This window comes from Gopherus flavomarginatus, chromosome 3 (assembly GCF_025201925.1).
Source record: "Gopherus flavomarginatus isolate rGopFla2 chromosome 3, rGopFla2.mat.asm, whole genome shotgun sequence".
Lineage (NCBI taxonomy): Eukaryota > Metazoa > Chordata > Testudines > Testudinidae > Gopherus > Gopherus flavomarginatus.
The window spans coordinates 255519045-255534279 of NC_066619.1; the positions used below are offsets into that span (position 1 = coordinate 255519045).

The following is a 15235-nucleotide window of genomic DNA, read 5'->3' on the forward strand; positions in this document are numbered from 1 at the left end:
GGCCTTTTATGGTGCCTACAGGATTGTTGCTTTGTGCATGCTGCGCGCGTGATAGTATGCTTTTGTCCAATTATATGATTAGTATGTACAACGTCAGTATGCATGGCTAGTCCTTATGTAACTGAATTTAACTATATAAGGAGGTAGAAGTAAAAATAAAGAGGAAGATTTTTTACTTGCTTACAGCTGTGTTGTGTGAGAATTTTCTGTGCTCCGCATTGAGACACCACAGTCAGCGGCACTGCCTTCAGAGATGGGCAGCTGGAGAGCGGCAGCTGCTGACTGGGAGACCAGCACATAGGGTGACCACAGCAAATGAGAAAAGTCGGGGCAGGGGGTGGGGGGTAATACGAGCCTAAATAACAAAAAGATCCAAAAGTCGGGACTGTCCCTATAAAATTGGGACATCTGGTCACCCTACTAGTACAACTCTTTCATGGCTGTGAAATTGGTAGGGTCCTACAGATAGGGCAATTTTAGTTCTCACTGCAGAAGCTCTTGCTACAGGACTCAGCTGAGACTGGCTCCCCATCGTATTGGACACTGTAACAGAGTAAGACACAAGCCATGTCCTGAAGAGTTTACAATCTAGTCTGAAACATACTGCATTTTAGTAGAAACACTGTTGGCTTTACAGTTAATCATTTACCCTGCCCCATTCTGTCTTTTGGACTGGAAGGGACCTTGAGAGGTCATCAAGTCCAGTCCCCTGCCCTCATGGCAGGACCAAATACTGTCTAGACCATCCCTGATAGACATTTATCTAACCTACTCTTAAATATCTCCAGAGATGGAGATTCACAGCCTCTCTAGGCAATTTATTCCAGTGTTTAACCACCCTGACAGTTAGGAACTTTTTCCTAATGTCCAGCCTAAATCTCCCTTGCTGCAGTTTCAGCCCATTGCTTCTTGTTCTATCCTTAGAGGCTACTGGTGAACAAGTTTTCTCCCTCCTCCTTATGACACCCTTTTAGATACCTGAAAACTTATATTTGAATCATTTGTGTTTCATTGTATTTGTTTGAACCTGGTGTTGTTTAATCAAATTGGTTTTATTGAAGTACATTGGTTTTATATTATGGTACAGCACCCCAAATGCCTTTGTGGTGAAGAGCAGAGTGGTACTTAATGACATTATTTCCTTTATTATAATTACAGTCAGATGATGATTTTGTGGGGGCAGAGAAAAGGAGGCTAGACTGGCCCATTAGGTCTGTTATGTATAAAATCCTCTCCCCAGACTTAACAGCATCTAAAGACCTGGATCTAGAGTAGACTGAGCGTCAGATCCCCTCAGGCCTGGCTGTGCCCCTGGGCAGGTTTGTGTGAGGCTTGAGAGAGCTGAAACTTTAGCTCTAGTTCAGTAGGAGGCCCGTGGAATGTAAATGGTTAACAATGACTTTGCCTATAGCAAGATGGCGGCCGGAGTGCTCTCTTCCCTCCCTGGGACGTGAGAGGCGGTCAGGATCGTGCGTGAGCGTCGCATGGCGATGACGCACATTGGGGGCGCGGAGTAGTGGAGTTTGTTGCGCTGCTGGAGGCGGACATGGCGGGCGTCGCTGATGCCGCCGCTCCCGGCAGCAGCGGGGACGGGAGGCGAGGCGGCGCCCCGGAGCAGCAGCAGCAGGACGCGGGAAGGGGGGAGCAGAAAAGCAGCTGTTCGAGCGGTGAGTCCTGGCCGCCTGCAGGCGGCTCCGGGCAGCCGCCGCAGCGAACCGAAACCCTGGGCTTCTACGAGAGCGACCGGGAGCGGAAAAAAAAGCGAAGCGTCTCAGGTGAGGGCAGGGGCCCGGCTGGGGCTCGGGGTGAGGCGCCGGGAAGGGTGAGGTTGAAGTTAGCGAGGGGAGAGGCTGGCTGGGGGTGAGGAGCGGGCTGGGTAGGGGAGTCCCCAGGGAGGCCGGAGCGGAGCTGTCCCTTCCAGCTGGCTGGGCAGGGGGAGCCTTCCAGACAGCCCGGGACCCCGTGAGCAGCGGGCGCCGAAGCAGGGCCTTTCAGAGAGGGAGTTCGGTTCCGGGCTGTCAGAGCGCTGGTCATGTGAGCGCTGCGATAGTAAAAGTGTCTCACTGATGCACTCAGCAAACACTCTGTTCAAAGTCTGCGGCCAAAAGGGTCCAAACGTGGGTGCCTACAGTCAGCCTCTTACATTTGGTTTTAGGTTACTAAGTGAACGTGGTCTGATCAATCCACAGTTCCTAAATTCTGCATATCCTTTTAAGAGCATTTTAGGCACCTGTGGTTGAAAATTTTGGCCAGAGACTTTAAAAACTGTGCAACATAGTTCAAATATGGGTGGTGTGTAGCATCTGTGGTAGCTTAAGTGATGTCAGAAGACTTTGTGAACTAGTAGTCAATGTCTTATTAGTCATTACATCTGCTTATTTTCTTCTTATGCTTAGATTTGGTAAGTGATGTACCTTTAAAAAAAGATCTAAGTGGTTTATATCTTTAAATCAAATTTACAATAGTGCTCTATAAGGGAGAGTGGAATAGTGGCATTTCTGTGTAGTTTCATGTAATGCGTACAATGATAAAAAGATCAACTGCAATTGATAAGTATTATAAATCAATGTTAGGAGATGTCAGTGGATACTTTATTGCTATGACTTCAGCTAAGAAAACAATTCCACAAAATAGCGTACTGTATTCCAAACTAATCTTAGAGATTCAGATCTAGACAAGTACTGTGTTTTGTCTATTCTACTGTTTTGAACTATTTGTGTATGTTTGTTCAGTGTTCTATGTCACTGAGGCACAGAAAACACTTGCTGAATAAACAGTTTTTGATAAATGAATTTGCTTAATACAGAATATTGTAATTAGATAATCTATTTAGTCTCTAGAATGAATATATTATGTAAGCCTCCAAAAATATAATTATGCATTAGTATTTGTGGTCTTCAGTTTAGCTACATTTAGTTTAAATGACCATTTGTAAGAGGAAAATAATATAAGGAAAACGTAACAACTTTTGCCATCAAGCTACAACTGTATGCAGACTTACGCTTGAATTCCTGATGTTTCCAAGTCCTGTAGTCTGTCATCTTTAGAAGAAATAGATAAAGCTTTTATCATAAAATTAAAAAAATAATAATTTAGTGTAGTTTATTGTGTTGGTGGTTCTGATTTAATTCTTAAGATTCCAAATAATTGATATTTATTATTTATGATATTAGAACTGTTGACATAATACCTTGCTAAAAATGGCTTTTGAAAACAGGCTTGAAGAAGAAATTAGACTTTGAGAATGTTCATCTACCGCTTTATGGCTTTGAGCATAACTTTACATAACAATAAACATTAGAATAGAAAACAGTAGGTATGATTTTAATTTTTACTATTTACTAATAGCTGAATTATTTCCATTCAAGCTTTACTAGTGTTATATCAGTCTCAAATTCTACTGCATTCCTGATGACTCTATTATGTCATAAGATTTATAGCATCATTGTGCCTTTGTGGTATTGATGAAACTGCATTAACGTTAAATCACCACGACTCTACTGATTTAGCTTGATTATGATATTACAAATTTTATATAGTAAAATGGAATGTTATATTTAGAACGTATACTGATGTACCCAAAAGGTTGTTGAGTAAATGGTATGTTTAGGTATCGTTATAAAACGTTTTCCTATGCAGAAAAAATACAAAACATATATTTTAACATTAGTTTTGATTAACTAATATTTAAATTCAGGTATATAAGAGCCAATAGTTCATAATGGATTTTAAGAATAAAAACACTTTTATTTAGAAAAAAAATACAATAAACTGGCTTTAATATATGGAGATATACCTATCTCATAGAGCTGAAAGGGACCACGAAAGGTCATCGAGTCCAGCCCCCTGCCTTCACTAGCAGGACCAAGGACTTATTTTACCCCTGATTCCTATGTGGCCCACTCAAGGATTGAACTCACAACCCTGGGTTTAGCAGGCCAATGCTCAAACCACTGAGCTATCCCTTTATTTATCTTGATATAAAAACTAAAAGAACTTCACTTATATCTGGCTCCAACATGCTCAATATTGTGCAAGTTCCCAAAATTAAAAATAGTTCCTTCCGTTATAATATAAGCAAGTTAGCGTAGACAGGATGTTCTGGGGAGGCCACGAGGAAATAACTGATTTTTCTGAAGCGTGTATTGTCATATTGATTCACTTCTGGGACTTTTGAAATAAGTATATGTTTAAGATGGATTCAAGTGACGAGAAGGTAGTAGCTTGGCATTTTGGAAAGGACGGAGCAATTTATATGTAATGGGAGCATAGAGTGAGCCATAGATAAGGTTGTGTTTACATTCTTATAAATGGATTTCTCCTTTTCTACTTAGTGCTTTATATTTTTCATGCGAGTATCTACATGTTACTGATTTACCTAAGGTATACTGCATCTTTGTCCTTTAAAAAAAAATCTGTTTTAACTTCTTACATTTTGAGGGAGATTGTGCTGTATTTACTTTGAGTATAAAGTTTTCAGTCTATATTTGTCCATTGAGTCCTTGTTTTCCCTTCTACTGCTGCCAGTTCTCAATTTTTGCCTCAGGTTGGCAAATGGCAGCATGTATTTTGGGCAGTCAGGATGAGGATAGAACTGGCATACAGTTGGTAGTTACCATTCAGATCATGAGAAGGCTGCATTTGTGAAGGAAAGAGGTGCTTTTCCAGCCCATGGCGAGGGTTTGGCCCATGGGAAGGCTTGGGAATAGAATGTTTCTTGTGAGAAGGTATGGTGGTGTGATACCGAACTCCTGTTGGAGATATTTTGGGTTTTGTCATATCATGAATTAGTCAAAAGTAGACCAGTGCCTTTGTCAAGCTCTTCATAAACTTGAAAATTCCCATCAAGAAGTCTTCTGTAATGGATTATTGATGTCCTGACAACACTGATAAAAGTTCCTTTTAAACCTCTTCTCCATTCCTATGATTTTGGGGGTTTTATACAGAAGGTCATTTTCTGCATGGCAATACACCTCTACCCTGATATAACACTGTCCTTGGGAGCCAAAAAATCTTACCGTGTTACAGATGAAACCACATTATATTAAACTTGCTTTGATCTGCTGGAGTGTGCAGTCCTCCTCCCCCTAGCCCCGGAGCACTGCTTTACCGTGTTATATCCGAATTTGTGTTATATCAGGTCTTGTTGTATCGGGGTAAAGGTGTACCTCTGGTTCTCAAAATACGTTCGTTTGGCTCCCAGTCTCTTATCCATGGTATATCAGATTTTACAAAGATAAAGTGGTGGTGTAGACTAGTTCGATTCCTTTCCAAGGTGATGTCAGGGTTCCACCGTAAGCCTATTATCCTGTCAAAATTTTCTCCCTGCATCCATGTGCCTGGCCATCTTGATGAGGCCCTTCTCTGTATACTCAATGTTGAAGATCCTTGGGGCCCTATTTGTAGCAGACTAGAACCCTCATAAAGTCCACCCAAGTACTTTTTTTCAGTTCACACTAGTTCCTTGGGGAATACTGTTACCAGGAGGGCCTTACTGCATTTCACATTGCTTTGACCTATTTGGTCTTAACTAGACAGCTATGTCACTCTGCCTGAGCCAAGGTTATTGCACCAGCCTGCTTCAGTGATGTTTCCATTATCAGAGACATCTGCAAAGCAGCTAAAAGTTCTTCTCCCCGTTTACCAAAAGAGGTTTTGTTTTGCTTTAGGTTGTCCATTATTTTCAGTTGACTAAATTTTTACATGCCTCCCTCCCCCATTTGCTCATTCTACAGTCTTGTATGTTGTGCCTGATTCTGAGTTTTGAGAAGAATCTTAGTCCTCCTTGTGATATATATATTTTAAAATATACAAACCTACCTGTTAACTGTGAACCTTGCTCTCACTGCTTATTTGTTCTCATTTTCTCTTCAGCTATCCCTGAGGCTTCTTACTTTCTGGGAGGGAGAATTCTGCATACATACCTTTGAAGAAGGAAAATTGCTTGCTTGTATATTTTGCTTCTCTTAAACTAACATCTTGCAGGATTCCCACTCACCTGCCCACCTTCCCTCAGTTTGGAGGGTATTTGTTGGAGTGGGGGTTTTTGTCTTGCAAAATGCTTTGCACTTATTTTTGAGGCACATTTCTATCTTATATTTACATTGTTTTGGGAGATTTGCCTCCTGCAAGGAGGAACAGACTGGAATGTTATGAGGAGACTCGTACTTGGCAGGGGTGATGTATCATGGCTAAAGCTAAGATTTTGTCATGGAGGTCCCGGAAGTCATGGAATCAGTGACTAAGTCTCCATGGGCGGCGGGGGATATCCCAAATATCCCAGTTGCTGCAGGGGGTACCCCACAGCTCCTGGCCACTGCAGGGAGTATCCCGCAGCTCCTGGCTGCCGTGGGCGCAGGGGGACCCCAGCTCTGAGCAGGTGGAGGGGGCCCCTGCACCTCCAAGTCCAATACCTGGTGGGGGGGTCCCTGGAACTCCCAGGTAGTTGCCTAGTGGCTCCTCATTTTGTCAGTGATGTTTTTAGTAAAAAGAAAGATACTTTCAGGTCACAGACTTCCGTGAATTTTTCTTTATTGCCTGTGACCTGTCTGTGACTTTTACTAAAAAATATCTTTGACAAAAATCTTTGCCTTAATGATAACCAGTAGTACATGTAGCTCGCCATTTACTGCACCCTCCATGGGTTAAATACAAAAGCTGAGTGTTATGACAGTTTCATATTAAAAAGGCTAAGACCTAGGAGCGAGAATCCTGTGTGGTGGCATCTTAAGAGAAACAAAATGAAAGGGCAAGTAACTTTCCTTTTTTGCATTAGAAAGTTTTCAGTTTAACTCATTTAAGTCCCTCTGCAATGATTCTAGTATTATTGGAATTTCAGTTGGACCCTAATAGTTGTATATTGTTGCTTTTATTCTGAATCTTAATGTTCTCAAATTAATTTTTTACCAATCATGGTGAATTTACATTATAGGAGTTCAAGCAGGAATAGTATAGTCTGATGTTTCGGTGGATCAAAATATATATCTTATCAGGGTGTCTAAAGCATCTATTTAATATCTACCCGACGAAGAAAGAGAAGTCCTCCGTGGCCTGTGTTATGCAGGAGGTCAGACTAGATTATTACAGAGTTGTCTTCTAGCCTTAGTATCTGTTGATAGTAACTGGTATAGAATAGGATAAGTCTCTTCTTGCTGGCCTACCAAAGTGCCTCAACCTTGGCGGGGGTGTGTCTTTTCTTCTCTTGGTCTGGATGCGTTTACACATAACATATTCTTGGAGATGGGAGGAGATGCTCCTAGTGTGAAGAATCTCTGACTCCATCTTTTAGAGGATTTGGCTACACTTGCAGCTGTACAGCCCTGGGAGTTAAAGCTATCTTCGTACAGCTGTGTAGAGAAAGCGCTGCAGTGTGGCCACACTGACAGCTACCAGCGCTGCAGTGTGGCCACATTTGCAGCGGTGTTGGGAGTGGTGCATTATGGACAGCTATGCCAGCGTTCAAGTGGCTGCAACGTGCTTTTCAAAAGAGGGAGGTAGGGTGGAGTGTGACAGGGAGTGTGGGGGTGAGAGAGAGAGTGGATTTTTGGAGCTAACACTGTCAGCTCCCTGCCTTGCAAGTTCCGATCCCTTCCCCCACCCCTCTCTCATTCACTAAATGCAAATAGCCTTCTTAGTTTTTTTTCCTCAGACCAGATAAGCAGCTGCTCCAAAACGGACGCGACCCCCCCCCCCCCCCCCCCGCCTGCCCTGCTGCTTCTCTCCTCAAGCAAACACTAGCTATGGACATTCCGAAGGGATCCCCCTGCCTCTGCTCATTCACTGCAAATGGTAGCTGTGTTTGTTTTTTAGATAAGCAGCTCCGGGAGCCCTGAGTTCACAGCAAAACAAAGAGAGGCATCACAACAAAGCAAAGAGTGTTATCTTTACTTGAAAACATTATGGGAAGTTACAGCGTAGTAAGATTAACCACTGTTTACACTGGCATTGCAGCACTGTTCGCTTTATTCCTCTCGTCGAGGTGGAGTACATACAGGGCTGTATATACCTTGCCAGTGTGGACGAGGAGTAAGTTACAGCTCTGTAAGGCCACCACCAGTGCTGTAACTCTCAAGTGTAGCCAAGCCCAGAGACTGAGGAAGTCAACTCTGCAGCTTTTCCAATGTCTTCTTTGCCAAGGTTCAAGCATTCCAACCCAGGTCAACAACTGGTAGCATCAAATATTTTTTACTAATGACCTTGCTTATTAGCTTCTCTGGATGGTAGCACAGAAAATCTAGGCTGTCACATTTAAAAACAGGTCTTTAAATTTGCTTATTTGTCAGGATTGCACATTTTTAATGATGCCTCCATAAATGTTTTTTTCAGTTATGAGATTCCCACTGTGCAATTGGATTTACTGAGCTGGGACTTCATCTCTGACTGTCCTCAGTACTTTGACCAATCAGTGCCCATATAAAGCCCTGGTTGAGAGCCCTGTTTCTCAAGTTATTCCCTGCTCTCAAATCGTCAGTTACAAGTCTTGTTAATTGATGAACTCATTGAGGATGGAGCTAAATCTCCAGTTTAGTAGGCCAAACTCTGAAGGCACTGCTGTCCTAGTTCAGACTGCAATTGATGCAGATAGGTGGGGCAGAACTGGGGTGGCCATGAAGTGGAACATTTTTAGGCTCGAAGTTACAAATTTTCTAACCATCACAGGCTCTGGAACAGCCTTCCAACAGGAGTAGTGGGAACAAACAATCTAACTAGTTTTAAGATGGATCTCGATAAATTTATCAATGGGATTATATGATGGGGTTGCCTGCAACAGCAGGGGCCTGGACTTGACTCCAGTCCTATCTTCCTATTAGGCTCCACGTGGAGCACGAAAGGAAGGTGCAGTCTTATAAAAGCCCATCTTCCTTCAGTGTTCTGCTCAGCAACTTTGTACGTATATAAGGTTGGGATGAGAGCACCAGGAGATGTGCATCCCTCTCTCAGTTCCCAAAGGAATAACAGGTTTTGGGACCCAGAAGCAGATTTTAGAGATGGTGAGAGTTGTGGGGAGAGAGAAAATTAAAAGCAAATTGCTTAAAGGGAGAATGTCAGCTTGAAAGTTAGTCAAGTAGAGGAAAAAATGTGATTAATTTCGTGTGCTAAACTTGCCCCTTAATCCCCCGATAAATATTTTTCTCTTATCTTTCAACTACAGGAATTTAAGGAGTTGTTTTTAGCAATAGTAATTACAGTATTTCCAGAGACATGATTTTTTTTTTTTTTGTCTAATGTTCCACTGATCAGTTAACTCACCAAACAAACAACGCAAAAGAACAGGAAACCTTAAAACACCCTCCCTGTTAAAATATTTGAATCTCTCCATTGAAAGAATAGGGGCAGATTTTCTTTCTTTCTCCATCCTGCAGTAAAGATGAAATTCAAGCCACTGAACGTTTTCAATTGGAACAATGACTTTTGCTGTTCTTAAACTGAAAGAAATCCTACATTGTTTTTAGATGGTGTTCTATTCCATTACAGGTTTAAGCTAAAAGGAACTTTCCATCCTGAGAGTAGTTGCCACATTGATGCTACCACTGCCATGATTTGTAGGTGCAGTTTCCTTACCCTGTTAACCACTATCGTGCACGTTTGTTTTATCACCATTGAAATATAGGGAATTGGTATTAGTGATATAGAAAATGATCTCATTAGCCTAAGATTTAATTTTGTGGGTTGAATTGTGTTGTTTTAAAGCCTGTCAAACACTTGTTTTGAAAACTGTTACCCAAACTGTGGAAACAAGTATACATTGATGTCCGTGGCAATGTGACCTAGTTATCAGAGCACAGGACCTGGAATTCTTATACGCTCTGCTCCTGACTTGCTTTTGTGATCTTGGGTAAGGGATTTAACCTCTATTTTGCTGTTTAAGTGGTGGTGTTAATTTTCTACCTCAGACATGAGGATTGGTTAATGCACTGTTTCCCAACTTGTGGGGCATGTCTATGCTATGACTATAGCAGCATAACTATGGTGCCATAGCTCTGCTGGCATAGTCCCATAATGTAGACACAGCCTACACCAGGGGTCTCAAACATGCGGCCTGTGGGCTGCCTGCGGGGCTCTTGCGTGTGGCCCACAAGCTCCCCGTGGGCCCTCCCCCCTTGCCTACCCACGGGATTGCCCCCTGTGGCGTTGCGAGCCCTGCGCCGCTGTCTGAAGCAGCTGGCAGCACACCCCGTCAGGCCGGGAGGGGAGGGGGAAGGAGGCAGAGGGCTCCTGCATTGCATCCTTACAGGCACTGCCTGCCACAGCTTCCATTGGGTACAGGGAACCGCGGCCAATGGGAGCTTTGTGGAAGGTATCTAGTGGAGTGACACGAGCAGCACATGCACAGAACCCTGAGCCCTTCCCCAGGGGCTGCAGGGACACGGTTCCAGCTGCTTCCTGGAATGGGGCAGCACGGGGCCAGGGATATGTCAGGGACTCTAGGTAAGCGGCGCCAGGCTGGAGCCCGCACTCTGCACCTCAGCTCCCTGCCCTGAGCCCCCTGCCACATCCAACTCCCTGCCCTGAGCCCCCTGCCACATCCCACATCCAACTCCCTGCCCTGAGCCCCCTGCCACATCCCACATCCAACTCCCTGCCCTGAGCCCCCGGCCACGTCCCACACACCCCCTGCACCCCAACTCCCTGTCCTGAGCCCCCTGCTGCATCCCGCACCCCCTGGGGGCAGCCTTGGGGTGGGGACTTCAGGAAAGGGGTTGGATTGGGGCCGGGAAGAGATGGAAAGAGGTGGGGCAGGGGCAGGGCCAGAAGCAGCGAGAGGGGGTGTCAGTGATGTGGCCCTTGGTTCAATGCACTAGTCCTCATGTGGCCTTCATGGTCATTTGAGTTTGAAACCCCTGGCCTACACCAATGGAAGGGGTTTTTCTGTCAGTGTAGGAACACCATCTCCCAGAGCAAGAGTAGCTGGATCAGTGGAAATATCCTTCCATTGACCTAGCTGTGTCTACACCAGGGAATAGGTCGGCATAACTACAGCTCTCAGGAGTGTGGATTTTTCACACTGTAGCTGGCTCGACGTAAATTTTAAGCATATACCAGGCCTCACTTGGCCAATGTGAAGGACATGCCAGTGGTTGGCATAGAAGGACCTCTCTATTCTTCCCCAAAGTGTCAGCTTTAAAAAAACAAACAAACAGAAAAGTATAGCTGATACTGTTGCAAAGAAAACCTTCAGAATATGAAGTTTCTAACCAATACTCGAATACTCAAAGCCACATTTACACTATAAACTTACATCTGTATAACTCTGCCACTCGCTTGAAAAATCCACATCCCTGAGTGATGAAGTTATATTGACCTAACCCCCTGGCATAGACAGTGTTACATAGATGGAAGGGCTTCTCCCATCAACATAGCTACTGCCTCTATCCGAAAGAGATTAACTACACCAACAGAAGATTTTAGAGATAGTAGCATCTTCACTGAAGCGCTACAGTGGCACAGCTGCACTGGTGCAGTGTTTTAAGTGTAGACCTGCCCTGAATTTGTTTCTGGCTCTCTACAATAGCTCTGGTGCGTGAATTGCCCTTTTCATTTCAGTGGGTACTAATTCAGGTGCCAATGGCGATACCTTAAATGTCAACATTTTAAACTCTTTCGCCTCTTCAAAGCATATAAGAAAGGAGAAGTATCATGATCTACGTTTTCATTTAGTAAAATAGAGCAAGAAGGTGGAAGATGTGTAAATTAAGATGTGTAGGCTGTATGCACCCATTGCAGGGTAGCAGAGACAGGGATGGGCTGCATTTGGTTTCATTTTCCTGATGCTCAGCATGAAAAATTTGGGAATTACTGGAATAATGCTTGTAAAGGAAGTGCTGCGTTTAATGCCTTGCCTGTGTCTACACTACAAACTTTGTTCAACGCAAGTTGCCTTGGCGCACAACCACTGAAGTTTGTGTATTGCACAGTCACATGCATACTTGGCTCGATGGGCCAGCACTGTGCATACTCACCAGGAGTGCTTGTATTAATGCAAAGTGTGGTACACCACAGGAAGGTATCCCAGTGTGCTACGTGCCACAATCTGGCTTGCTCCCTTTTTGGGAAATATTTATAATGTGTTATGAAATATAAATGACTTACTCAGGTATTTCTGGGAGCCACAAGTCAAGTTCCCAGCATGCAACTATCCCTGTCCATGTCCCATAATTTTCTCACCATTTTTTAAAAAGTCCCGCACACCTGCATGGGACTTTTTGATGTCTGCCATCTCTGACAGATGCATAAAGCCTGCAAGGCTATTCACTATTCTCATAAATGTTGCAAATACAGGACACTGGTATAGATGCACTGTGCCGACGAGAGAGCACTCTCTCGTCTGCATAATTATTCCCCCTCAATGAGAGGCAAACGCTGTGTTGGTGGGAGTGCATCTCCTGCTGACATAGCGCAGTCTGGGCAGCTTTTTAAGTCAATGTAACTTAGGTCGCTCCGGGGAGTGGGTTTTTCACACCTCTGAGCAACGTAAGTTATATCAGCTTAAGCGGTAGTGTAGACAAGCCCTTAAACTTTATACATATAGAACAATGTAACATTCGTAACACAAACACACATCTTTATTAACCCAAACATATACACACCTACTTATTAATCCTATTTTTATTCTACATTTACACTGTAGCTAGTATGCTTATTCTCTGTAGGCATCTCTTCCTCAGCTCTGTCAGGGTCCTTCTGCTCTGTCCCAGCAGTGCTGCTGCTGTTTCGTGCTGCTCCAGACCATTCGACTGACTGATGACCACACACTTTTGCCTGCGACTGTCTGCCTTATATTCATATTTTGGCCTGCTCTGATTGGTTATTCTTCACTCCTTCCTTATCCTCCAATCAAATATAGGCCCTTTCTGATTGGCCTGTACTTGTAGTCCAATCACAACTGCTAAATCTAACTGTCAATCAAAGCTGTTACATAATAAGTCTTAGGATTATGGTCTGTTTAAATTTATGGTCTGGTGACCCTCACCTAGTTTTGGAGGAGTATGCCTGACTGACCTCTCCCTGCAGTGTTGGAGTGACCTTTACTTGGCCCAAGTCTCATTTGCTGCCTACCGAGATGCTAGCCATAGGCAAACCCAAAAACTGCTATTTCACTCTTCTTGGCTGTGAGACAACATTTTACTCTCACCAATTTACCAAAACTATTAAACTGTAAACAATTACCTCATCCCTTTTAATTTGTCTCCAATTGTTAATTTATGCATCCTAATGCTAAGGTCTGCTGTTACCACCCTATTTCTTACCAACCTAGTTAATTTTATTTTTGTTCTTCTCTTATTTTTCAGTTAATGATGGCAAGTCAGTGTTTTCAGTGCTGTGCTTAGGAAACAGAATAGAGCAGCTCAAAATCTTTCATATCCGTGCACTTGCCTGCATCATATTTGTGAGGCAAAGGGAGAAAAGCTGTTGCCAAGTTGAGGGCAGAGATAGCGTGGCTTGTTGAATTTGAACAGTCAGATGCAAGGGCCATTACAAGAGCTCAGTGTGGAGCTATACAGATGGGGGAAACTTTGAAAGAGCATTCTAATGGTCATCCACAGTAGTGTTTTCTGGGCCTGGAGATTTGAGTGCTGCTAAAAATCACGTAGTGCTTGCTTTACATTTATAAACATAACTGGGTATTTTCCTGAACCAAGAACTATGTGGTACTTGTTGTGCATTTACAGGTGCTCTTTGCTTTGGGTACTGTTGTGTATTCTGAAATATTAGTTGTGAACTAATAAAGACAACTTCATTCTCCAAAAAAAGAACTTTGAGTTGGAAAAACAGTATGCAAAATTTTATTTTATTTAAATGAACAGAGTGAAACTTTAAAATTAGGATTTAGTCTTTGGCTGCAGGTACAAAAAACGTTTTTTTTTTTCATGTCAGGGTAGGTGGAGCTGTGGTTTTCTTGCTGTCCCTGGAATGGCGTGGTAGGGTAAGGATGTGACCTGTGATATGATGTACTTGGTATGTTGCAGGGTAGAGGGAGCAGTAACCATGGAGATCTCAAAGATTTGCAATGGGTGGAAAGTCTGGGATTTTGGGACCTATAGGTCAACCAGGGTCTACAGCATTGGGTTTGTGCTTGAGAAGACACATTATTTCCTGTTGCATTTCCTTCTGGAATTCTGAGCCTTTCACCTGTCCTCTCTCTTTCTCCATGCTGTCAGTCATATTGGGCCTCCAAGCCCTTTGTTCGTGGTCCGATGCAGCACTGGCTTGCAGAATCCCACAGACCATATTCTCTCTAGTCCTCTTCTCTCTCCTCATCAGGGTCAGGTGTTCTGCACGCATGGAGAGGGCACCCTGAAGGCTGCCACACCAGAAGCTGCTGATAAAAACAGATAGCTGTGCCACTGGATTTAGAGTCAGAAAGAAAAGGGAAAGATTAGTTTCAAAACTCCCTTTCCATAGTCCCATAAATACTTCAGATAGGAAATGCTTATTGAGGTTTCAGCTTTGGGCCACTTCAGTATAGCATCGCTCTCCAGCCCCAGCCATGGTGGGTGTGGCCCACCGTGGGAGAATGTTCTGTTGCATGAAGCTGTAAAATTTCAGTCCCTATTCCATGCATGCGAGCATGGGGTAATAGCACTGAATATTAGCACTGTTTTCCCTAGGTAGTGGTGATTTTAGCTGATATCTCACTTCTGAGGGTCACAATGGCACAGAGAACACAGCTGCTGCTGGTGTCCTGAAGCCGCTTGGGCCCATATGCCACTAGCCTATTTACTGCAATGGTGACAGCCTAACTCATCACAGAGCGGCATGGGAAAGCATCCTACTGTGTTAGAGGAAATAAAGCAACCATCCTTAGGAAACTTCAGGAGAGGACTGCAGAGTGCCTCCATGAAATATCTCTTAGGAGACTAAAAAGGACATACCTAGACACATAATCGGAGTCCTGTGTAGGCTTCCTTCTCATCTCCAAACCCCACCCCCTGCAATCCAACAGGGAAATGAAAAACATGCCAACTCTACCTCTGCTTTGGTATCTCTGCATCTTCTTGTATAAAAAACAATGAAAAATCTATACCTTTCTCTTGATAACGAGCAACATCTTTAAATTTAAACTTTGTAAGGAAAAATGCATGCTTATCCATGCTCACCTGGTGGGACTGGAAATACTGTTGCAGAGTCTCAAACAGGGCCTGGCTCATGGCATGGCTCGAGTGCTCTGCTGCATCTTCCACCTCCACCTCCTCATTATTCATGGCAGTTGTCATAAACAGATAAATAAGAGTTA

General features: G+C 43.6%; 1 protein-coding gene across 2 annotated transcripts in view; it reads left to right on the forward strand.

Annotated features, from left to right (window-relative positions):
- The first annotated feature begins 1509 nt into the window (after positions 1 to 1509).
- The window catches only part of TAPT1 (transmembrane anterior posterior transformation 1), a 106444-nt gene continuing 92718 nt past the window's right edge, over positions 1510 to 15235 (forward strand). The window contains exon 1 of one of the 2 annotated variants that reach the window (XM_050947721.1): positions 1510 to 1775. In XM_050947721.1, the coding sequence (XP_050803678.1) occupies positions 1547 to 1775 (229 nt within the window). In that variant the 5' untranslated portion in view covers positions 1510 to 1546. The remainder of the gene's footprint in view (positions 1776 to 15235) is intronic. The other variant, XM_050947722.1, reaches the window with a different exon arrangement.